The 26,083-nt window shown below is 43.5% G+C and overlaps 1 protein-coding gene across 2 annotated transcripts in view; it reads left to right on the top strand.

The window, feature by feature from the left end:
• ide (insulin-degrading enzyme) overlaps positions 1–26,083 on the top strand; it is a 47,096-nt gene that overhangs the window by 2,002 nt on the left and 19,011 nt on the right. For both annotated transcript variants that reach the window (XM_083658638.1, XM_083658639.1), the window contains 15 exons: positions 562–769; positions 3,935–4,104; positions 6,687–6,809; positions 8,637–8,749; positions 9,514–9,676; positions 9,799–9,891; positions 10,471–10,562; positions 10,920–11,000; positions 12,186–12,289; positions 15,895–15,997; positions 16,449–16,571; positions 17,068–17,150; positions 19,777–19,921; positions 24,129–24,239; positions 24,755–24,875. In XM_083658638.1, coding sequence (XP_083514764.1) covers positions 562–769; positions 3,935–4,104; positions 6,687–6,809; positions 8,637–8,749; positions 9,514–9,676; positions 9,799–9,891; positions 10,471–10,562; positions 10,920–11,000; positions 12,186–12,289; positions 15,895–15,997; positions 16,449–16,571; positions 17,068–17,150; positions 19,777–19,921; positions 24,129–24,239; positions 24,755–24,875 — 1,833 coding nt within the window. The remainder of the gene's footprint in view (positions 1–561; positions 770–3,934; positions 4,105–6,686; positions 6,810–8,636; positions 8,750–9,513; positions 9,677–9,798; positions 9,892–10,470; positions 10,563–10,919; positions 11,001–12,185; positions 12,290–15,894; positions 15,998–16,448; positions 16,572–17,067; positions 17,151–19,776; positions 19,922–24,128; positions 24,240–24,754; positions 24,876–26,083) is intronic.

Here is a 26,083-nt window from a genome sequence, read left to right as displayed (position 1 = left end):
CATGGAGTAACCTGGCTAATGGCCATACTCTGGTTAAGGTCTTAGCTGTTTATTTGATCTCCTGAGATTGAGTCAACCTGTTGCCATGAATAAACCAGTTAAGAGAATATTCCTGTCTACCTGTGGTGCCCCACCCACAGTGACAAAACACTCCACCAGCAATACGAGTATAACGATTTGGCTGCCAGCTAACCCATCCCTGTTTCACTGAGCAGTACTTCTGAGTTCTGATACAGGGGAAAGGAATTATAATCCCAGTAGTAAATCCTGTTCACCATGTTTTTGTTTACAATCAAAATGTACCTATAAAGATTTTTGGAATATGATCATAAACCTAGACCCTGTTACTGTTCCTTTGGGATGGTTTTTCCCCGGCTTTGCTCTTAATTCTCACTAGCCAAGATATACTGGATTTTATTTTATTTTAAATAAAACCCACTTTTCCAGCCTTCTCATCTTCCCAGCTGATCTGACAGACTCAGAAAAAGTCTGCGCAAAACCTATGAGCAAAGAGATGCCGCATATCTCGAATTTCTGCTGACCTCTTACGTGTATTTACAGGTTCATTGTCGGACCCAGCGAACATCTCGGGCCTGGCACACTTTTGCGAACACATGCTGTTCCTGGGAACCGAGAAGTACCCCAAGGAGAACGAATACAGCCAGTTCCTCAGCGAGCACGCAGGCAGCTCCAATGCCTTCACCAGCGGAGAGCACACCAATTACTACTTTGATGTGTCTCACGAGCACCTGGAAGGAGCACTGGACAGGTAATTAATTACCTGTTGATTTGGTTGGACTGCTTCTGCCTGTATGGAAAGGAATTTGTCACACATGCTGACCTGACATACCTGTCCGTATTAAGCAGGTTTGGTCATGACAGCACAGCAGACCGAATCTTATACTGGTTTTCGTATATTTATTTATTTTTTGGGTGTGTCCCATCTTGAGTCATTGTGTTGAAATCGGTATTCTCTTATGACTCAGCCTCTCTTGGTGCAAGGTCCCTCTAATTGTATCTTACTATAGAATCAAGGCTGTTTGTCTGTTTATCTCCGCGACGGGTTGGTCCATCGATCTGAAAAGTGACGGGTTGGCCCATCGATCTGAAAAGTGACGGGTTGGCCCATCGATCTGAAAAGTGCACATGGGCATTGAGCAATGGAATAAACAGGAAGTGCGGTTTTTCCATCCTCACGTTTTTGGTTGCACTCGAGCAAATTGTGGTGTCTTTTTTTAATCTTTATTGAAAAATAGACAAATGTACATTATAACAGACATGTGCTCATATAAAACAAACAAACATGGGTATAGGAATGATAGTACAATATTGAGCAATTGTGATGTCACTGATGTTGTCACAATGTCTGACATCATCAGTGATGTCACTCAAGCAATGGTGACGTCGTCATGTCTATGACATCAGTGATGTCACTCGAGCATTCGATGGTTTCATCAGTGATGGTAAGTGGGCTCTGTCTGCGATTTTAGTCCGCGATCTCGAGCAATTGTGATGTCACTGATGATGTCACAATGTCTGGTCACTCGAGCAATTGTGATGTCATCAGTGATGCGAAGTTGCACAATTGCCTATGCGAGCTGCAGGGCCTCAAAACCTCAAATTCCGCGTTGATGCTTTTTTCCTTTTAGGTGTTTACCTTTGTCCACTTAAGACAGATGTCATACTCTATGTTCACCTAGGCTAGCTGCTTGCGATGCTTCCTCTGGGTGTAGACGTGTTAACCCGAGATGTCAGGGCATTATCTGTCTGTCTCCGGTTACCAGTCCCAGCCTCTTTGGGTGTTCTTGTGTAACCACTAGTGTCATTCTCACCCCCTCCCTGAGGCCTCAGGTTGAGACCAGGTGGCTGCACTCGCATGTCGGCTGCGGTGGTTTAGGGCCAGGCCGGCGTGGGGGATGTCAGAATTTAACCTGTCGGGATAAGCTTACCTACTTATAAATGAATGATAGTCCAGCGAGCGAGCGAGCGAGCACCTGTTTGTGTGTCACAGGTTAAATTGTTCCCCCGTGCAGGTGAGTTGTGAAGACCATCTGGACCCGCAGGGGAAGGGAAGGACCGTGCAGAGGAATGTTGAAATGTTGATGTTGTTGCCTCTTTGAAAACACTCATGGAGGAGAGCATTGTGTCAGAGGGGATCATGGCTGCCTCCAGAGGTCTTAACCCTGCCCTTTCTTTATTAACCAGAGTGACTGTGTCTCTAGTAGGGATGTTCATTTTGAACAATTTCCATAATCGAAAATCGGGAAAATTAACTATCGATTATCGATAGCGTAATAATAATTATATATATATATATATATTTTTTACTCTGGTCTGGTAATAACGTTGCGCGTTCTCGGCCAGCTATAATGGCGATGCCGCTGTGTAGTAAGAATATCAGACACTAGCGCTGTGGCCAGGTAAACAAACATGTTACATGTCAGGTTACATGATGTAAGGCAATCGGCGTCTTCCAGCTTAGCTAACAGCACAAGAGTCAAATCAACAGGCCTGAGCCTCACTGAGGTCCGCAGACCGCTGGGTGCGTTTGTGTCCCCGGCGCATGCCGGTGTGAATTCCCCATGTTTAAAACAGTTTTGTTTGCCACAAAGGCCGGTGCCCAGCCAGAAAACTACAGACTATATGAAGCTCCACCTCACGTTAGTCGGCTGTGCAATGGAGTGGGGCGAGGAGGAACGAATTCTACCCAAACCTAGTCCGCAAAATAAAAATAAAAAATAAAATAAAAATTATAATCGATCAAAATTCCACATGATCGATTCAATTCCTTAACGATCAATTATCGATTTTCGATAATTGATGAACATCCCTAGTCTCGAGATCACACTTTTCTTAACCATTTGAGGGTGATATACATTTTTGGAAGTAAAACCCTACATTAAAACTCTGAAAGCAATTGTTCAGCCCAAAATGAAAATTCACCCCTAGTAAAAATAATAATAATAATAATTTGTCCAGAAACTGCTTCTTTAGTACTCAAAATAAAACGCCTCCGAACAACTCAAACTTCAAGTGTTCTGAAGCCAGATCATTTCCCTGTGGACTCTAAAATGGTTCTCAATCCTGGTCCTTGGGACCCAGAGTGCTGCTAGTTTTCTACAATACCAGCTAGTTAACTGTAGTTAATACATTCACCTGGCTTCCCAAATGTGAAATAATCCCGGATTAGATGGATGGATTGAGAACCTCTGAAGAACCTATTCTTGGCTGCTTAAGGTGTAACTGCTGGAATGCCCTGAGCATCATAAATTGATGATATCTTAACAGTGTAGTATTGGAGGAGGGTGGCCTTCTCCTATATGAACAATAATTGTAGGCCCGGGTCTTTGCAAGTGCCTCACAATCTGATTCAATAACAGCCCTGAGGGTCTGTGAGTGAGCGCATTACATGAAGGAGCTTTTTATTGGTTTAAAGAACCAGCTGCTGTGGCAGAGCCACAGAGATATATCTTTTTTCAGAGTGACCCAATAAGGTTCTAGGACATTGGCACTATATACCACCTGTTCAGAAAGTCTGTATTTCTGTAGTGACATTAACTGACCTCGGGTATACCTTGAAAACAGCCTTCTGTATCTAGACATTTTAAACAACCTTTTGGATCTTTGTCTTTTCCTCGTTTGCGTGGCAGTTGGTCACACTTACTATTCATGCAAATGGATTTGCATCTCTGCATCTCTGTCCATTTCTTTGTGTGGTTCAAGCTGTCCTACACACCAGCAGGCACACTGGCCATATTTAGGCCATATAAAGTTAGAAACAAATCAGTATTTGGCTCAGAATTGCAAAGTAAGCAAGCAAACAAAAGCCCCAAAAATATTGATTCATGCCCCTATGAAGAAGTGTTATCATCCACCTGCAAATAATTCAACATACTAATTAAAGTATTACTTGTTGACTTTGATGTGTCTGTAGGTTTGCCCAGTTCTTCCTCTGCCCACTGTTTGATGAGAGCTGTAAGGACCGGGAGGTGAACGCCGTGGACTCAGAACATGAGAAGAACCTGATGAACGATGCTTGGAGGCTGTTTCAGTTGGAGAAGGCTACCGGAAACCCCAACCACCCCTTTAGCAAATTTGGAACAGGTAGAACAGTTTCCAAGTTTTTTTTTTTTACCACACCTCGAATAAAAATATCTTATTGTTCATTTTGTCGTTTTGCTTATGTCGTCGGCATGGTGGTGAACGCAATAATTCATGAACGACGCCTGATAGAAATGTCACACTGATACCTCAGGTTCACCCGATAGAGGAGATGATCTGATTGGACTTTGGAGCACCTTGCTTGGTGCATAAATTTGCATATTAATGTGGAAAAAGTGATTTGTCTTGAAAGTACCGTGTTCTTTGTGAGGATACGCATGTTGACATAGAAGTATTAGCTAATGCATTCAATTACCTGAATTTATGTCTCAATTAGCATACGTGGTTATGTTTAGCATAAGCCCGGTGCCTCTTGTTTTATTTAGATTTAGCTTGAATTAGTTTTCGTTTTGAAGACGCTGCACGCTGTGGTTGTAAATACACAAAAGCAATCATTAAATTGCATATAAACACACAGACCCTCATTAAGTTTTTACTTGATGCCACAGCTCTAATCTATTTCTTAAGACTTTTTTTTAAGCCTCTCTTTATCCCTTGAGTTTCACTCGAGCGTCCCGGAGCGTGTAGTAGGGAGCTTACTCTCATTCCAGTAAATTCCCAGATTGACATGGACTTAGAGCAGCTCCCAGCCCAGAATAGCCAGCTGGTGGCAGTCTTGAGTTATATATATATATATACCAGCTACGAATAGAAGAGGATCAGACAGTAGTCGGGACACATCCAACACCAAACTGTCAATTCATAGAAATGGGGAACAATATGATAATCTCCAGATCATTGCTTTGGTCTCATTCCTACGCCTCCTTAAGTGGAAGGAACCAGCAACACTTGGCAACTGGCTTGCCACACAAGTAGTGCTACATGTAGCCTGCATTTCTATGTTGGATGAGGCTCATCCAGACAGAGGACACACGAGCAACCTGTGCATGCATTATAGGCTAGTGTCACTCACTATGCAATAATCAACTGATCAGAAATCAGTTCCCCAGCATGCATCATAGGCTAGTGTCACTCACTATGCAATAATCAACTGATCAGAAATCAGTTCCCCAGCATGCATCATAGGCTAGTGTCACTCACTATGCAATAATCAACTGATCAGAAATCAGTCCCCCAGCATGCATCATAGGCTAGTGTCACTCACTATGCAATAATCAACTGATCAGAAATCAGTCCCCCAGCATGCATCATAGGCTAGTGTCACTCACTATGCAATAATCAACTGATCAGAAATCAGTCCCCCAGCCTGCATCATAGGCTAGTGTCACTCACTATGCAATAATCAACTGATCAGAAATCAGTTCCCCAGCCTGCATCATAGGCTAGTGTCACTCACTATGCAATAATCAACTGATCAGAAATCAGTTCCCCAGCCTGCATCATAGGCTAGTGTCACTCACTATGCAATAATCAACTGATCAGAAATCAGTTCCCCAGCCTGCATCATAGGCTTCTAGTGTCACTTACTATGCAATAATCAACTGATCAGAAATCAGTTCTCCAGCCTGCATCATAGGCTAGTGTCACTCACTATGCAATAATCAACTGATCAGAAATCAGTTCCCCAGCCTGCGTCATAGGCTAGTGTCACTCACTATGCAATAATCAACTGATCAGAAATCAGTTCCCCAGCCTGCATCATAGGCTAGTGTCACTCACTATGCAATAATCAACTGATCAGAAATCAGTTCCCCAGCATGCATCATAGGCTAGTGTCACTCACTATGCAATAATCAACTGATCAGAAATCAGTTCCCCAGCCTGCATCATAGGCTAGTGTCACTCACTATGCAATAATCAACTGATCAGAAATCAGTTCCCCAGCATGCATCATAGGCTAGTGTCACTCACTATGCAATAATCAACTGATCAGAAATCAGTCCCCCAGCCTGCATCATAGGCTAGTGTCACTCACTATGCAATAATCAACTGATCAGAAATCAGTTCCCCAGCCTGCATCATAGGCTAGTGTCACTCACTATGCAATAATCAACTGATCAGAAATCAGTCCCCCAGCCTGCATCATAGGCTAGTGTCACTCACTATGCAATAATAAACTGATCAGAAATCAGTTCCCCAGCCTGCATCATAGGCTAGTGTCACTCACTATGCAATAATCAACTGATCAGAAATCAGTTCCCCAGCCTGCATCATAGGCTAGTCTCACTCACTATGCAATCATGAACTGATCAGAAATCAGTTCCCCAGCCTGCATCATAGGCTGGTGTCACTCACTATGCAATAATCAACTGATCAGAAATCAGTTCCCCAGCCTGCATCATAGGCTAGTGTCACTCACTATGCAATAATAAACTGATCAGAAATCAGTTCCCCAGCCTTGTCACTTATGAAGTCCTCGAAGACGGCAGGGCTGACAAGTACTCCGTTTGGTGCACTAGCTAGTTGTGGATTGTTAAATCCATAGCTGCAGAAGTGGAAAAGCTAATTTGCTGATTTGTTTACCCTACCATCATGGAAAAGTTATGGAATGTTTTAATAAAAAAAAAAAAATAGATTTATAAAACCACAGTAAGTGGAGCTGCGTTTCTTTTGTTTGTATTTAGGTAACAAATTGACCCTTGAGACCAGACCTTCAAAAGAGGGGATCGACATCCGCCAGGAGCTGCTGAAATTCCACTCCACATACTACTCCTCCAACCTCATGGGACTCGTCGTGTTGGGCCGAGGTGAGAGTTCACACACACACACACACACACACACACACACACACACACACACACACACACACACACAGTGGCAGGCTGGAGTGTGTGCCTGATGAACACTGGTTGAGGCAAAGTCAAAACATTGCTGAAGAAACCACAGAGGGAACATGAATCCAGTTTTTGTGGGGAACTGTTTATTTTTTTCTTAGGAGAGCCAAATCCAATCAGGGTTGTATTTCTCTGAAGTCCTAAAAGGCCTGAGCCGACAAAGAAGTGCTGTCACCCTCTATACGAGGGATCAGCGTGACATCACGACACCGCAAAACACCCGGAACCGCTCCACTTAACTAGTATGAGTCAAACGTCAAACAAACGTTAATATCTCAAAAACTATACATCACATCGCTTATATTTAGAGCCCGACCGATACTGGATTTTTGAGGCCGATGCGATACCGATATTAAGGAGTAAAAGAATTCAGATATCGATATATCGGCCGATATTCTTATACTATATATACACATTATATTACACAATTGTTTTGCAATGATCCCTCAAATATCAAACACTTGACAAAGATATAACTTGACATGACTTGAGATACAGTATGTAATGTAGGCAGGATATTTTACAGCTTATCAGTCAACTTTATTGTCCAAAATGACAATATGTGTGTGTAAATTAATGCATGTATGTATCCATGTGTATGCATATGTACTGCATATGTTTACATATGACGTAAAGGTATAAGGGTAAGGGCATTTAACAAGCTAGTTAGCTTCAGCCCTAAACCCTTTCAGTCAGCCTTTTGTTTTTCTGTTTTTTATTCTGTGAATATTTTCTTTCTGATCGAAATAAACTAAACTAAACTAAAACATCAATGCAATGAAACGGTAAACTTCACTGGGAATTTAATAATGATAAATAACTAGAAATACAAAACCAACTATAAATTATAACTTGAGTTAATAAAAAAGATCAAATATACACAACATGCTGTCTATAACTTAAAAAATACAAAATAAAAAAAAAATCTACAATATTGGCCAACATATCAGCCGATACGGATATATTGGTTATCGGCCAATATCGGCCGATAATATCGGTGGAGTGATATATTGGTCGAGCTCTTTATATTTTGACATTCTGAGTGAGAGCACAAGTAGCTCAAGAGTCTTGATGTATAATATAATATATGCATGTCGCATTAAAGTTGTGTGAACTGTGGCAGTTTTTAGAATGTAAACAGAGTCAGCCGGGGCTAGAGTGAGACAATCAAGGCCCACTCCATAGGGTCCTATTGCCGTTTCCGCCCAGCGACGCCCTTTGTTGACCAAAATGCTCATCGGCTGATCCCTCGTATAAAGAGTGTCCATTCAAGGTAGCTCAGTCTTTCACTCACCTCCATTAACAGCACTCCAGAGACTAATGAGACCATGCTCTAGAATCTAGATCATCTAGACTGAGCTACCTGCTGTGCTATTGAATTTGGAATGTCACTTGTGTGTTCGTTACCGGCTGCAATGGTGCGCTTTGTAGCACCATGTCCTCCTTTGTGAAATGATAGCAGACACAGCTGTGCAGCTGTGCTTAGAATAGCACGGTGTCACGATTAATGGTTGCCACAGTAACACAGCTGTTGGTGTCCACCTCGAGGATATTTGCGACAGTATTATTTGGAACTGTCGGTGGCCTTTTGTTGTGCATATTTATTGGGCCACAAATGTCAAGGGAGGGAAACCGTTGTAAACATCCTGGTAATTGGTGGTCAAATGAGACTTTTGTCGGTTTATGTTTGTATTTTTGTTTTGATCATCATCATCATCAGTCCCTCCTTGTCTTTGACAGAACCCCTGGACGACTTGACCACGATGGTGGTCAAGCTATTTGGAGAGGTGGAGAACAAGAACGTGCCTATCCCAGAATTCCCTGAGCACCCCTTCCAGGAGGAACACCTCAGGGTGAGCCATCTCAGTTGTTCCTCTCACATAACGCTGCTCAAGCTGTAACGGTTTAGAAGCAGCCCATAGTCAGTATTCACAAAGGTCATGTGTAGGGCTGTCCCCGAGTCAGAGTTCTGTTCAGTCCAGTCGGATTTGGCAGTTCAATACGAACATTCGACTATTCTTGTCTTTTTCTTTTTAATAAGACTATCTGGCAATCAGAAAATAAGCTGGTTTGATTTTTATTTCTTTTTTAAATTTGGCACTTGGTTTTACGGTATTAATAGGTGAGTCCTTGTCTCCAACTTGGGAGTCCAAATGCATGAATGCTCGAGTCCAAGTCATCAGTGCATCAAGTCCAAGTGGAGTCACTATATTGTGTCACACTGCCAGTATACCTGACCAGCAGATCTATAAGGCACTCTGTCAGGTGACCAGCAGATCTATAAGGCACTCTGTCAGGTGGTGGGTCGGTCGCTTGGTTGGTTGGTCCACAAAAAGTTCACCACCCTTTAGCGGGCACAGTTTTTGCCCTAGGAGGCTGAAATTTGGCATGGAGGTCGTGTGTGTGTGTGTGTGTGTGTGTGTGTGTGTGTGTGTGTGTGTTCATGCCAATTGGCTAAAAGGGGGGAGGGGGATTTTGAAATGCAGAGAGGCAGAGTAGGGTGGCCTGCCCCTGCCATCCTGCATGTTGTAAATGTGCATATGCAGTGGCAGCTATTGCGAATTCACACTTGTTTCTTGAAGTAGCTTGATTTTTATTTTCTGTTTTCCAACCACAGCAATTCTACAAAGTGGTGCCTATCAAAGACATCAGGAACCTGTACGTCACTTTCCCCATCCCAGACCTACAGAAGTACTACAAGTCTAATCCAGGACACTATCTGGGACATCTGATTGGTCACGAGGGACCAGGAAGTCTGTTATCTGAGCTCAAATCTTTAGGTAGGACATACTGTAGGATTGCATGATATTGACAAAACGTGTCACAATTTTGTTCGCGGGGTTAGTTTGTGATGGAACCACTTATCCAATTAAACATTGGATAATAATGTCTTGATTCTTAGGCTGGGTGAATACACTTGTTGGAGGGCAGAAAGAGGGGGCCAGAGGATTCATGTTTTTCATCATCAACGTGGACTTGACTGAGGAGGGGCTCTGTAAGTAGTCATGTCCCTTATTGAATTTGTTTCCCATTTCCTGGTAGAGCTGTGCATCTTCACTGATCTCACGATTCGATACGATTCGATTATACAAGTCTACGATTCGATTCGATTCGATTATACGATGCATCTCGATGCATCGCGATGCATCTTAAATCGATGCATCACTTTTTCCGCAATACATGATTTATTTTTTCTCACTTTCTTTTTTCTCACTGTGTGGCTACTTTTAAAATAAAAGTGCATTTGGAATTGCATTGTATTATGATCCATAATTAAAATAAACAACTGCATGTACTTACGGTACATTCTATTTTATTTGATTATAAAAAACATTTTTTTTTTTTTTTTTTTAATCATTTTTGATATTTGTTAATCGATTCAGAATCGTCCTATTAAGCATCGCGGTGCATCTCTGAATCGATTATTTTCGGCAGCTCTATTTCCTGGTGTCCGTCCTTTGCATGTGCCTGTGTCTACTCCCTGGCGTCGTAGAGATTTGTGTATAATGCTTTGGCGTGAAATAAATGAAGTGTAAATCACATGCGCTGATGTGTGGTACACGTGTCGCCACAGTGCACGTAGACGACATCATCTTCCACATGTTCCAGTACATCCAGAAGCTGCGTACTGAGGGACCTCAGGAGTGGGTGTTCGAGGAGTGCAAGGTAATTAATGTTGGCTATTGAAGATGTGTTTTGTCCAAATATCCACCTACTAGCCACAATCAACCCAGATTTAGCTTGTGGGTTATATTAATTTCTAGTATAAAAGCTTACTTTGTCCAAAACTGAGTTGTCCTACGGGATCAGAATAATCTACCTGTACACGGTGGCGGCATAAATTCAGTGCCATTTTCCTTTTTTAGAATCAGGCTTTTAAACCTGAGCTGTACCTGCAGTTTGTGTGTGTGTGACTGATGTGTAACATGTGGTCTCTCTCTCTCTCTCTCTCTCTCTCTCTCTCTCTCTCTCTCTCTCTCTCTCTCTCTCTCTCTCTCTCTCTCTCTCTCTGTCTGTCTGCAGGACTTAAACAAAGTGGCCTTCAGGTTCAAGGACAAGGAGCGACCTCGTGGCTACACCTCCAAAGTGGCCGGCTTGCTACACGTAAGGTCTCCTCTCCCTCTGTCTCCAGGGTGACGCACTGCAGCTCACTGTGTCTGTGTTTAGCCGCTGTCGTCATCAGGCTGCCTGCCTGCCTGGGTGCTGCTGTCGGGCTCTTTGACTGGCTCTGCTGAAGCGAGACATTCTCTACCTCAGTGGTAGATGCTGTAGCAAGCAAGGCTGCCACCGGCGACAATACCCCCACAGCCACGGCTGCTCTAATAATAGCAATTTCCTGCTACACGCAGCTAATAAGGTCGCACGTCTCGTCAAATTTGGCTATTAAATCATTTTCAAATGTAGCAAGTGATACAAAACCCTCCACACTACTCCCACACTGTGAGATACACACACATTTTATTCCACTGTGCAGCAGACATTTCAGTCTCGTCTTCATTCTTTGACAGTGTACAGGTTTCCTCCCGCTTAATAGTCAGTTTGAGACTATGCCCCTTAAAAGTTTCAGCTTGGACTACAGATAAGATGCGAGTTTCATTGTGATTAGTGCTCGCACTCAAGTGGCCATTGAAGACCAAATAAGAATTACTTGTCCTTTAATAAAGCAGGACACCGAACAGCCCTTTCCCAAGAGATGTCACAGTCCACTAGGGCTGGCTATTGCTACTCAATACCTTTGAGCCTTAAAGGTATACTAACCCTAACCCTCAATACCTTTTAGCCTTAAAGGTGGTATACCTTTGGGGAGGGTAAAAACAGGACAAAAGTGGTTTTTCATTGTTTGTCATCGGCAGAGGATGGAGTAGCAACCAGGATTGAGAAATCAAATGAGCACTAGTGGGGGATAAAATAGGATAAAAAAATCGGGGAAAAAATATTTATAAAAAAAAAAAAAAAAAAAAAATAGTTTTTCATTGGAACAGGATAAAAGTATTTTATACTGAGTTGAGGACAGCAGCTCATGATGCAGGAGGAATGTAAACACAAACTTGTCTAACCCTAACCCTAACATGAACTATATGACTTAAGCCTAACACACAAACTGATTTCACCAAGTAACAGTTGTTACTAGTATGAGCTAGTATGAGCCGGGAAAACCCCTGCCCCGAACTCATTTGATCGGTCGCCGCAATTGCTTCTTCCTGAAAATGTGCGGTAAGTAAAAAAAATAATTTGGTTTTAAGGGTACTGTTATCTGATGCTAACAGCTTTCTGTCCTATCTGTTTCAGTACTACCCTCTTGAAGAGGTTCTGGCAGCGGAGTACCTTTTGGAGGACTTCAGGCCAGATCTGATACAGATGGTGCTGGATAAGCTGAGACCGGAACATGTCAGGTCAGTGTGAGAGAAAAAAGAAAATGGACCTGCCTTTTCAACTTTCAATTTAGCTGCAATTTGGCAGTGGGATAGTTTTCAGCACTCTGAAAACTATTTGGCCCCGAACGCCGACACTAAGTTCTTTTGACACATTGTTGTGAACAACTGAAAATAAATAAATAATAATAATTATAATAATAATAATAATAATAATAAAAATTAGCGCACTAGCAGTAGCAACAATAATGCATACTAGAGATGATTCATTCTGTTAATATATCTGGTATTGCCTGTTAATAGACCAAAATCACTCACATTGTGTATTAGGAGCATATGTGACATGTGTTAATATTTGAATGAAATGTGTGGTGGGACAACAAATTCAGATCTATTTCAATTTCATACAAGCATTTTGCAAAGATCTCAATCAATTATTGGTATTGGAGTCACTCAGACTCTTGGACATAGAGGATATGTAAGGGATAATGTATTGTGAGCCGGTGATTACTGCCGAAATAATGACCGACAGGTGAATGATTGAGCCCGACGCGCAGCGGAGGGCTTAATCATTCACCTGAAGGTCATTATTTCCAGTAATCACCGGCTCACTATACATTATCCCGCTTAGAACACGGCCTACAACTAAATCATTCAATAATCTGACAAAAATAATTATTCAAATAGATTTTTTAATAGCGTTTTCAACGACAAAGCGGTTTCATTCGTAATTGGCACACAAGACACCACAGCTGCAACTGGTTGGCCTAATTAGTAGTGTTTGCTGACAAAAGGCTCTTATCAACTGATTAATCCAGGTGTGGCAGAGCAGCGGTCGGTTGTCGAGAAATAATGACCGGTGAATCTTGTTGATTGACCAATCAGAATCGAGTATTCAAGAGAGCCGTGTTCTAAGCGCATGTACCGGTATACGTGTGTCTCAACAGAGGAACACTTGCTTTGGATTGGAGCCCTGCATTATATCACTGACCAGTATCTCTCTCTCTTTAGAGATAATGAATCAGCGTTTTTCCCCTTGGCAGCTGTAACAAAGTGCTGTTCTACTGTGATGTCTGTAACAAAGTGCTGTTCTACTGTGATGTCCGGATGAAACCACATTTCACTCTTCTGCCTCCAAAGAGATTCAATTTCCTCTCCAGCTGCAAAAGGCTGTTTGTTATGTTAGGAGAGAGGGCTGTGTGCGCGCCGCTCAGGGGCTCGCTATTAAGTTTTGCTCTCTGGATGGAAATTGCAAACTTCCTGTAGGATTTCATATAGGCCAGTGTGATATATTCTTCAACCTATCGGCCATTTGTATAGATTAACATGGTATGGATTGCCAATGTTATTTGAAAATATAGGCCTGTCCACTACTATCTTCCTTCTGTAGTCTTTGCCAGCCTACGATCTTGTTTTAAAGCTCTGCCAGGTAACTTCAATACCCAGAGATGATCTAACAGGACATAAGTAACCTACACATTTCTCAGACCTAAATGTTGTCTTTGTTGTGGCTGGAGCTGGCGAAGAGGTTGAAGTGATTTTGGATTCGTCACTTCCTAGGACCTAGAAGCTTTCCAGAGTGACAGCCAGACAGTGATAATACCCAACACAAGATTAATTTCAGTAAAAGGGACGCTTGTTTGTTCTTGTTGTCAACAACTAATCAAAGATTAATTAAATATAATTATTGATAATTAATTTAATTATCAAGTAGTTATATTTACAATCAGATGCTTTCCGCCATCTAGGCGTCTGGAAAGAGATTTTTGCTAAATAAACTGGGTGACGTGAACGGAAAGGAGAAAATAATGTCACCTGCAAAAACAGTGTGGTTCTGTGTATACAACATGACGACAACTGCAATGCTCTACCACTTGAGCTACGTTCATTGGGATAAGTTTAAAGTGAGTTGTAGCCATCTATATGCAGCGCATATAATGTATTTTATGTTTTTATAGGCCTATGTTTCATAGGCTATGTGCAATGCTGTGGGAATAAAGCGTTTGAGCAAAAACACATTTGGTATTGTTTCGTAGGTTTGTCATTTTAATTAATAATCGATTGATTGATCGTTGACGAATAACGTTACCGATGATCGATTCAGAGACATGCTGAAAATTGACGTCCCTACTTGTTTGTCATATGGGGATGGAACGTTCTCTATTGCAGGCAGCCCCACTTTGAGGTTTTTGCCGGTGAAGCGAGTAGCCTACATGTTTACATCAAAATCCTGCTTATTGCAGCTTTAAGGTGAATTCATTGTATATGATACTGCTGATGAGTTTTTGTAGAAAAGTGCCGAGTTGTAAGTTTATACTTGAACACTTACTAAAAGCTGTCATTGGAGGTCCCTGATGATTTGTATGCCGGTCACCTCTTTTACCAAAATGGCTATTTAACAATTTTTATTTTTATTTTTGCCAGCACTGCTTTGAACTCCATATTGATCTTATTCCGAGAGCAGTAACGGCAATTGGAGCAGGTTAGCTTTGCGTCATTAAAATGACAGAAAGTAATAATGCAAAAAGGTGCAAAAGGCACGCGTCGCACTTCCAACGATACAAAAGTTAAAACCAGGATGCAGGACCGAAGTGCAAGTAAGGATAAAAAAAAGTAGTAAAGGCCTAAACATGGTCGTCCGTCCGCCTCGAATTGGAGCCGTCTCGCCGTCTGGCGGCGCCAGCGAGCCCTACATCCTCGGATGCCACTACGCCCGCCCTCCCTCCTCCTGTGGAAGCTCCGTGTGAAAATGGCGGAGATTGTGTGCCAGGCAGTCTGAATTAAATTGAATGTAACGTTCCCAATTCTATGTATTAAATTCTAAAAAACGACCCTCAACATTTGGGAAGGCTAAGCCACACAACTAGTTCGTTATAATCTAACGTCATGCTTTGAAAGGCGACTTTACGACGATGAGCCAAGGCAACGGCCAGTCACAACTCTCGTGCAGCTGACGTCACGCACGTATCGTCGGCGCTGAGTCACATTTTCGAGCAGCCCCCGTCAGCCGACGGCGGCCCCTCCCCGTAGGACGGCGCTCCACCCGCCGTCATACGGGGAGGGCGGGGCGAGGCTCTGACGGACGACCATGTTTAGGCCTTAAGAGTCCGCACACTGGTAATGCTGCTCCGGGTTTTATTCAGTTACCACAAGCGTGTGACGTTTCGGGGGGTAAAGCCCTTCTCAGACATCAAAATAATAAATAATGACACTTGTTGTTGGTAATAAGGCACCAGCAATCTGTTTTTACATTGACCTCACTATATCTGTCATTGAGCAGGAGCCCACTACTCTCGGTGCCACTATGTCATTCAATGACCGTGTGGTTCCAGCATAGCACGCCTTTCTAAATATAGCGTATCGATTGAGGGGTCCGGCATTGCCACGATATAGGATTTGTTTCTAAATATAGCCGAGGCCTGACAACGCATCGATGAATCTCCACTACCTCAACCGTCCTACAAATAGAACGCCAACAGAAAAGCACTCAGATCTGATATCATAGGGGCCCGGCGAGGGAAAAACGGGGGCCCAGGGACAAACGGAGAGAGCGCCTAACCAGGTCTGACAGAGGCTTTTGTATCCGTGTAACGTGACCTGGTTCCCTCTCTGTCCTCTTCCTCCAGAGTTGCAGTGGTGTCAAAGTCGTTTGAAGGGCAAACGGACAAGACCGAAGAGTGGTACGGCACGCAGTACAAGCAGGAGGCCATCACCGAGGAGGCCATCAAGGTCAGTCACTGCTATCACGATGCTGCTCTCATGTCCGTCACAGAGAATACTGGCACTCTGTGACCAATCCACACCTAGTCTGCAAATTAATTCATGCTCGTAATTGCAACACAAGGATTGTGGGTAATGTTTACTGTAACGCTTATTCAAAGTTTTATGTGTTTAATTATGTTTAAAGTACGTCCATGCCATTTGCACCTATGTGCAGTGAATATGTCACTGTCTTGTGTATGGCTTGTCTTATTGCTTTACTGCCTTATTGCTTGTTGCTTCTCTTGTTTTCCTGCACCTATATGCCCTGTTATTTTGCACTATGTTGTAACGGAGTCTACAGCACAAGAATTTCACACGTGATACTTGTACTACGGAGTGACAATAAAAATCTTGAATCTTTAATCTTGAATCTTGAATCTATGACCGAGATATGAGGCTGATTGTGTGTCTGTTTCAGAAATGGGCCGATGCAGACCTCAACGGCCAGTTCAAGCTACCTATGAAGAATGAGTTCATACCTACCAAGTTTGAGATTTACCCTCTCCAGAAAGACCCTCCACCTGTCCCCACTCTCATCAAGGCAAGTGTCTCTAGCGGGTTCCTCCAGTATCAAAGTGTTGTCACTCCTCATTACCCACAGGCAGCAGAGAAGTCCTCAAAGCTTAACTGCACTTTCTCAATCTTTCATCTCAGGCTTTCATATGGTAATAAGGTGTCAGGATTCAGAGAGAGAATTTAGCGCTGTTGCTGCCATCATGTCGAGATCAGCTTGCATATTATTCTCTGGAGAATGTGTGACTATGGAGAAAAGACACATTACGCCTTTCTCTTATCCGTTGCCCTGCTGAGTACAAAGGCTGTAGTGCGATCTTCTGTTATATTAAAGTAATTCAGTTAAATGATGTGAACAAACCAGTACACACTTATCAGCTTATTGTGATTGGTAGTGTGCTTGTGCTGCAACATTCTAGGGACTCTTGTGTTCAAAGTATTACCTTTGTACAGAACGTACTCTTCTATGAAAATGACCAACGTGTGTATGGTGTTGTTTTGTTTGTTTTGGGGTTTCTTTCCAGGACACCGCGATGAGTAAGGTGTGGTTCAAACAGGATGACAAGTTCTTCCTGCCCAAGGCATGCTTGAACTTTGAGTTCTTCAGGTACGTAACCAACCAGAGCCCTCGTTACTCCCAGACTCATGGTGCCGCCGCAGGGTCACTTCACCTTTTGACTTTGTAGCAGCCTCAAAAGCCGAGGAGCACCAGCAGGGCCTAAAATTGGGCGCGGGATATTATTGTATTGCGCATAATTTCATCAACTCCCACAAACCTGGCACTTAACACATTCACTGCCAGACGTTTTTTTTTTTACTGTAGTTAGCTTCTGCCAGAGGGTTTTTTTGAGGATTCTGGCTCATCTTTCAAGACCCGAGGATTCTTTTCTGCTAAGATTTTGTGAACACACAATATCTCAAAAGAACTAATAGAATGTGTGCTTTCTCTGTCTAAAAGAGTTAGTTTGTAGAGTTAGTAGTTATGTAAGCATTAGCAGTTGAATACAGCATGGTTTCAGCGTCAGAAAAATTATTCAGAGATAAACGGCTTTTTGTGAAATTCGATAGAACAGTCACTTTAACCATTCATTTTTTTGCATCAGTAAGAGTCAGACATCTAAACAATAGTTTTGAACAGTAATTTCCTCCATAACAGCAGGAAACCCGCCTCTGCTTCCAACTCCTCCCTCCGTGTGTGTTCTCCTCCTGCCTCCCTGGCTCTCCAGCGGGCGTGTCACAACGAAGTTGCTGCTGCCTGGCTGCTGCCTGTTTGCGCGGCCGCTGTTTGAGGAAGTCTGGGTGGACTCGCTCGTTTCGTGGAGTTTTGGTTGAGAGCTTTGATGCGATTCTGGTCATATTTATGCTGCGTGTTTCAAAGTGTGCATCCAATCTATTCTTGGAACCCCCCACCGTTGCCACCGCTGTGCATCAGCGCGAAAGTGAAAGCGTTTTCGCCATCAATTTTACAGTATGAGAACGGCTTCCTCGCGCTTTTCCCTCCAGTTTTGGGTCGCCTCTTTCTACTGTGGAGAGACATGTCGACACTCAGTGGGTCGGTAAAATAGATTATACACATTCAATACCTCCAATTCTGGTGTAGGAGACGTAAAAGGGTTAGATCAACGTCCCACCGTCAAAAAAAAAAAATCGATTCTGAAAACGTGTTAACACGTCGTTGGCAGTCAACAGCTGGATTCTGAAAACGTGTTAACACGTCCTTGGCAGTGAACGTGTTAAAACTTAAACCTGGCACTTACAGTCTGGAAAATTCCTGCACATATTTCCAGCGATGTCTAATAATGTTCAACCAACGTTTTGCACCGGTGTGGAACCGTGTGGACTGCGGGACGCTGGCCTGACGGGACCGTCGACTTCCGCTGTCTTGAACACAACACACCTGGCGCACTCCCTCCTTTCTCTACAAGCCCCTCAGATGTTACAATGATGCAAACCTGACGGCATACAAACCTGGACCGCTGGCTAAACTTAAATCCAACGCTTGCCGTCGTAATGCAAACGGCAATGTGTTGCCAGCGATGTCGGCGTTAATCGTCCGGATCCTCAGACGGGTAACGGTGACGTTACTAAGGTGATGCGGCCGTCCAAAGACACGTTGCCATCTAACTGGTTCAGAATATATCCGTGGCTCGTGAAAGTGAAATGAGCTGCTGGATTTGTAAAATGCACGGCGCAAGCATTTTTTATTGAACAAAGATGTTAAGTGGAAAGAGATGAAGTGGAGGTGACAGAGAAGCATGGAGCATGGAGACAAGAGAAGAGGAAGCCACCAAAACAAAGAATGGAGTTCAGTGAAATCGTAGAGCCATGTATTGTAACACCAGTGATGGCAGAGATTAGTGTGAAAATTTACCAGCGGCCAAGCACCAAGTGTCAATTAAGTTTATCATCTCTTCTAACCCTCTATGCAAATCACTTCAGTCGCCAAGTACAATGAATGCATTTACCTTATTCCGGGATGCAAAGGATAGGATAGGATAGGATAGACTTTTATTGTCCCGAAGGAAATTTATCTTGGACCTACAGCTTATGGCTGCTGTTTGGCAGACAACACGTACATACAGACAATACATACAGCACATACAACAGGACTATTGCAGTTAGCAAAATTGCACACTGCCCAAAAAGTACAATCCAATGCATAAAAGAGATTATAAAAGATAATTTGCTAAAAACAGAATTGCACATTACCCAGATTGCACAACACTATAGCCTTCTGTATTTAGTAAAATAGGTAAAAACGAATATAGTCTGTGATTTTAAAAATATTTAAAAAAAATATTTGCTAAAAGAATAGAAACTAGTCACCTTTCAGTGACAGTCACCTTTTTCACCACAAAATAGGACGCTTAAATGAATGATCTTTAGTGGTTTTGTGTCTGTCACCTTTTTCACCGTCCATGAGTTTGCATCTGTGTTATTCCAAAGAGCCATTAACAGCATGCACAGGACGTACGTGATACAAAATGACCATGCATAGAGACCATAGAGACATACTATTGACAGTAAGCTATACGTATTGTTTTGTGTTTTGCATGTAGACACTGAGCTTTGTATAGCTAACTGTTGTGTTGCGCTAATTGTAAAGGAAATGGATCTGCTTTGGTGAATCTGCTGCTGCTGTTGTAATGTTGGGAGAGGACTTATGGAGTGATTTTTTTTGCCTGTGGTCTGATCCCCATTATGCTCTTTGTGATTCACCATTTTCCCTACAGCCCGTTTGCGTATGTGGACCCCTTGCATTGTAACATGGCGTATTTATACCTGGAGCTCCTCAAGGACTCCCTCAACGAGTATGCATATGCAGCCGAGCTAGCTGGCTTGAACTATGACCTCCAAAATACCATCTATGGGATGTATGTAAGTATTCAGATTCTCTGATCACCCTCAACGCCACATCCCAAACCTTAAAGTCACCTGTATCCTCGATCATCCTCAGCCTGGGCCACTGCGTCTCAGCTAGGCCTGCGTCAGATACTATTTGCAAATATTGTCCAGATGGGAAGGGGTTTATACCACACTAAGAATCAGTGAACAAAAAGTTTTGGCAATTACAGAAAAGTAAATAATAGCGAATTATCTGGATTTAGCATTCTTTTGTGATTTAGCAAAACATACCTGACACTGGGATTTGTCTCATGCGTTAATCCCTGCCCATCTGGTGCCTGGATGCAGATGAAAACAAACAACGTACCCAATTATTTGCAAATACTTCTTCACCCAGACCCGGCTGGTCTCAATCTAGCCTCTGTTCTGTCTCCATCTTCCTCTTCCTCCTCTTCCTCCATCCCCTCTTCCCTCCCCTGCTCGACCGCCTCCTGGGAAACCCTTACGACCACTCGGGGAGTTGTTCATTTTCTGCTGCAGTGAAGCAGATCAGACCAGTGTGGTGTCGCTCCAGTGAGTCCAGTCCTTAACACTTCCTGGGCGTAAATGCAGACGACGACCTCCAGTCGTCTGGTGAAGCGGGCGCTCAACAAAGATTGGGTTCTTTTGATTTTAAAAGGTTGAAATAAAATGCATCAGAATAGAGTGGCCTTTAACTAGCGTTAGCATCAGTCAATCGTTTTCTGTCACTCTTTGCCGAACATAAAGCCGGTCACACGGCTGCATATACATACTCTTGTTATCGTTCTTCTCATCCTTGCTCTGTATTGTATATATTTTTTAATTCCCCCCTCATCCCCAACAAACATGTCTTGTTTTGTTTCTGTTCTGTTTTTTTTCCCCATGTCCCCTCATTAGTCGCTACCTATATGCAGACCCCCTGCACTGCAACATGACCTACCTGTTACTCAGGTTACTGAAGGACGATCTAAAAGAGTATAGTTATGCAGCCCGCCTGGCCGGGCTGGTCTATGGCGTAGCCTCAGGGATGAATGCCATCCTCGTAAGTACGCCGCCCGTACGTACGTGCGTTCCCCATGGTGGGGGCGGGGCACCAGAGAGGAGGCCCCACCCTGAGGCTTTGAAAGTGTGCGGGCCTGGCTTGGTTTTCTCCCCTACGCTCGGTGTGTGGAGTGCTGTGTGCCATGCTTGTGACTGTGTGAAGTGCTGTGTGCCATGCTTGTGACTGTGTGGAGTGCTGTGTGCCATGCTTGTGACTGTGTGAAGTGCTGTGTGCCATGCTTGTGACTGTGTGGAGTGCTGTGTGTGCCATGCTTGTGACTGTGTGGAGTGCTGTGTGCCATGCTTGTGACTGTGTGAAGTGCTGTGTGCCATGCTTGTGACTGTGTGGAGTGCTGTGTGTGCCATGCTTGTGACTGTGTGAAGTGCTGTGTGCCATGCTTGTGACTGTGTGAAGTGCTGTGTGCCATGCCTGTGACTGTGTGAAGTGCTGTGTGTGCCATGCTTGTGACTGTGTGAAGTGCTGTGTGTGCCATACTTGTGACTGTGTGAAGTGCTGTGTGCCATGCTTGTGACTGTGAAGTGCTGTGTGTGCCATGCTTGTGACTGTGTGAAGTGCTGTGTGCCATGCTTGTGACTGTGTGGAGTGCTGTGTGTGCCATGCCTGTGACTGTGTGGAGTGCTGTGTGTGCCATGCTTGTGACTGTGTGAAGTGCTGTGTGCCATGCTTGTGACTGTGAAGTGCTGTGTGTGCCATGCTTGTGACTGTGTGAAGTGCTGTGTGCCATGCTTGTGAAGTTGTGACTGTGTGGAGTGCTGTGTGTGCCATGCCTGTGACTGTGTGGAGTGCTGTGTGTGCCATGCTTGTCAATGTCCATCCAGGAGGATGGGTAGGCAGAAGCTTTCCTGGCTACGTCCTCGCATGTCCTGCCCATGTCCTGCCCGTAGTAACTTCACTGTAATATAATGTAACGTCATATTTTGAGAGGTTAAATTCATTGCACATCAATATATAACTTAATATTAATATATATTATTGAATATAACTTTTCTTTTTCTTCAAACCAAGGGGCAAATGGATGGCTGATTTCACATATAAGAAACATTTGATCATTTATCATTTTATCTGATTTCACATACAATTCATTCCCCAAATTCATCCAGGCTAATGCATTTGAATAGTAACAGATCATATAGGAGAAATACTAGATGGCACGATTTCACATCCAAAATAATTTTCATTCTTTTTTGGGTGCCATTTTTAAGTTCCCATTGTTTCAGTGTTCGGCAGAAAGTGATGAAATTGTGTCGTCTGCTCCAAGACCCAATGAATAAAGTCAAATGATGCAGGTCCTCTTGACATGTTTATAGTCTCTGATGTTAAGACTTGATCAAAGCAAGTTGGAAGTGCAACTGTAGAGTGCAAGAATGCATGGTCGGGCTGCTTGTTTTCTGCATTTCCCCCCTTCTAAATACAGCTGTCTCTTGGTTTGTAAATCTCTGAGAGGCAAAGGTGGGAATATGAAATGGTAAGAAAATGCTCCTTGCATATATTAAAATGAATGATTGACTGATCTCCCTGTCACTCTTCTTCTCAGACTGTGGTTTGCAGTGGTGTTGGTGGTTTTGGTCTATTCTCTTTCGCTAACTAACTTCCAACGCTAACTGCTGCATCCCCTCTCACATGACCCAGTAACCCGTATGCATTGTCCTGGAATGGATAATTATGATGTAGCTGTCTCTCACTATTTAAAATGTCGGAGTGATGCTCTGTCTGCCCTTAGAGATAGTTGTACTCTTTGGTTGTTTGTTAGTCTGTCATTTACTTGGTCGGTATTGGTGTGGATGGTGTCTGTCAAGGTTAACGGCATTAGGAGAGATTACTATTAACGGCTGTCACCACTAGTAGGCGACAGCGAGAGAGAGAGGGGGGAGGGATGTGCCGAGTCTGAGAGCGTAGCCACGCCCATGTCGCTTGAGTTTTTTATTTGCTGATTCATGAAGGGTCGTACGCTTTGGATGACATTGCAAAGAGGAGCCTTTAAATAGCCTCGACTGTTCCTTTCCATTTTTAACACGCGTTATTTACATCAAAAACACAGAGTGCTTTAGGTCGAAGCTCTGTCTTCCTGAGGACCTACAATGAGATGTTTGCACCGCGGGAGACGCTCAATTGGCGTTTCTTATTTGAGGTCTGTTATTATGTCACACAGACTGGTGTTTTGAGGATGGTGTGGTAGACTGTTGTATAGACACTCTGTGACTGAGTGGAACCACTCGTTCTCAGAGGATGGGTCACAGAGAGGGCAAGACTGTTTCCATCTCCCTTCATGCAAATGTGCTTAAATAAGAATCATAAATCTGTCATTCTAGAAGGGCATTTGGCTAGATTACCATGTTTTAATATCCCGTTACTGAATGTAAAATATTTCTGATCATTTACTAGTCTTAAAGTATGAGATTTGCACAGGAGATAGAGACAAATATTTAGGGGGTGAGTTCAGTTCTGAATCTGATACATTGATGAGTAAACATTTTAGGCAGTTAATGTAGACCAGGGATACTCAACTTGCTTTGCCCGGGGGCCACTTTCGTGAAATGATAGAAGGCCAGGGGCCAGTTAATAAACAATCAATATACATTTTTCTGTAGCGGACTGTAGGTGTCAGACCGTCAGACGGAGTTTAGGCTGACAATGTTGTGCACACCGGATAGTTAGTTAGGTTAAGTTAGTTAGGTTAAGTACATACATAAGTGTCTGGGTAGCGAGCAGACGGCGGTATTTGACAATTTAGCAGCTAAATCATAGATTATTGAAAGATATTCCATATTTCAGGCTGAAATGCTATAACAGAAGTGTGAGTATTGGCCAGAATGACATGAACATTTGGACACTTATTCAGCGGGTATCTTGCATGTTGCGTTCAGGTGCACTGTAAAAAAAAAAAAAAAAAAGTTGAGTATCACTGATGTAGACCCTCTCTCACACAGGTGATGTGAAGAATAATCATTAGCTATAGAGTGCTAGGGTCTTGTTGACAGTCATCCTGCTCTGCCACTATAAGCAAAAGTTATATTGAACTCTGATTAAAAATCTTCAAATCCACTCAGGAAACCAAGATGGGGAAAACCATATAAAACATCACTTAGCGCTCAGTCTCAATGTCTGCACCGTGCACCAACACGTTGTTGTTCTGTCTCCTGCCCCCGCGTGTCACAGCTGTCGGTGAAGGGCTACAACGACAAGCAAAACATCCTGCTGAAGAAGATCATCGAGAAGATGGCCACCTTCGAGATCGACGAGAAGCGCTTTGACATTATCAAGGAAGCGGTAATGCCCACTTCTGACACTCTCAGAGTCAATGAAAAATCCTAATGACAAATTGATGAAATCACATTCAGTGATTCACCGTACAACTGTGCTCATAAACCCGTAGACATTCAGAACATTCTTTTTACTGCCTTTTAAACTCAGGAGAGTAAAACAACAGCAGCTCTTTGGGTTATGTTTCCCCTAGGGATCGCAGTTCTGACATACCGGGTCTTTTTTAGTCCCGGCTCGTAGTGTTGGTGTTGAACTGACTTTGACCTCTCTCTCTCTCTCTCAATCCCTCCCCTCTCTTTCTCTCGCTCTCTCTCTCTCCCCCCCTCTCTCTCTCTCTCTCCCTCAATCCCTCCCCTCTCTCTCTCCCTCTCTTTCTCTCGCTCTCTCTCTCTCCCCCCCTCTCTCTCTCTCTCTCCCTCAATCCCTCCCCTCTCTCTCCCTCTCTTTCTCTCGCTCTCTCCCTCCCTCTCTCTCTCTCTCTCCCCCTCCCTCTCTCTCTCTCTCTCTCTCTCTCTCTCCAGTACATGAGGTCTTTGAATAACTTCAGAGCCGAGCAGCCTCACCAGCACGCCATGTACTACCTCCGCCTGCTAATGACCGAGGTAGCCTGGACCAAAGACGAGCTCAGAGAGGCTCTGGATGGTGAGACTCTCTCCCCCTTCTGACTCAAACTCCCATCATCCCCTTGTCCTTATTATTAGTATTAGCCTCTTTCCTACTGTGGGCCAAACCTGCACCTTGAGCCTAGTCTCATAGCTTAGAGACACACACACACTGTGGGCCAAACCTGCACCTTGAGCCTAGTCTCATAGCTTAGAGACACACACACACTGTGGGCCAAACCTGCACCTTGAGCCTAGTCTCATAGCTTAGAGACACACACACACTGTGGGCCAAACCTGCACCTTGAGCCTAGTCCCATAGCTTAGAGACACACACACACTGTGGGCCAAACCTGCACCTTGAGCCTAGTCTCATAGCTTAGACACACACACAAGCCCTAGCCTGGGTAAACCCAGCCTCCACGTGACCTGCTCTCAGACCTGCTCTCAGTCACTACCTTGTGACTGTAAGCAGGGTAAGCCTGAGAGCAGGTCACTGGGGGCTGGGTTTACCCAGGCTACACAAGCCCCTCTGCTTGCTTCGGGCTGGGCCAGAACCGCTGCTGCTTTTGTAAATGTGCAGGCAGTGTCAGAAACATTTTGGCCACCTGCCAGTGGGTTAGTCACCGTTAGCGAATCATAGAAATGACCCGTCAAGAATAATTTGAACGGCCTAATGAATGAATATCATTTTTTCGTAGAAATGTATCGCCCTACCAGTTTCCACTGCTATTTCATTGTATTGTGAGTGGATTTAGCGTTTTAATTAAAAATCTGTTTACACACTAAAACAATGGATTTCCTTTTGGTCTACATTTTTTTCTCATTGGTAGCTCACACCTGCCGTGTGTCGCCACATGGGAATAACGTTTCTGCGACCATTAGGCTCATTATCTATCCAGGCAGCAGCAACACACGGAGGGGGGGGAGTTTTTAATTTGAGACCCCGCTAGAGAAGCGTAACGGCGCAAACACACTGGCACCGAAAGCAGTGCCACACGTATACTGTATATTATATACTGTATATTCAGCTGGAGCAGGAAGCCACACGTATACTGTATATTATATACTGTATATTCAGCTGGAGCAGGAAGCCACACGTATACTGTATATTATATACTGTATATTCAGCTGGAGCAGGAAGCCACACGTATACTGTATATTATATACTGTATATTCAGCTGGAGCAGGAAGCCACACGTATACTGTATATTATATACTGTATATTATATACTGTATATTATATAC

Source organism: Poromitra crassiceps (genome assembly GCF_964638095.1).
Source record: "Poromitra crassiceps genome assembly, chromosome: 22".
Taxonomy (NCBI): domain Eukaryota; kingdom Metazoa; phylum Chordata; class Actinopteri; order Beryciformes; family Melamphaidae; genus Poromitra; species Poromitra crassiceps.
Note: the sequence above shows the minus strand (reverse complement) of the source record. Positions and strands in the feature narration are given on the sequence as shown.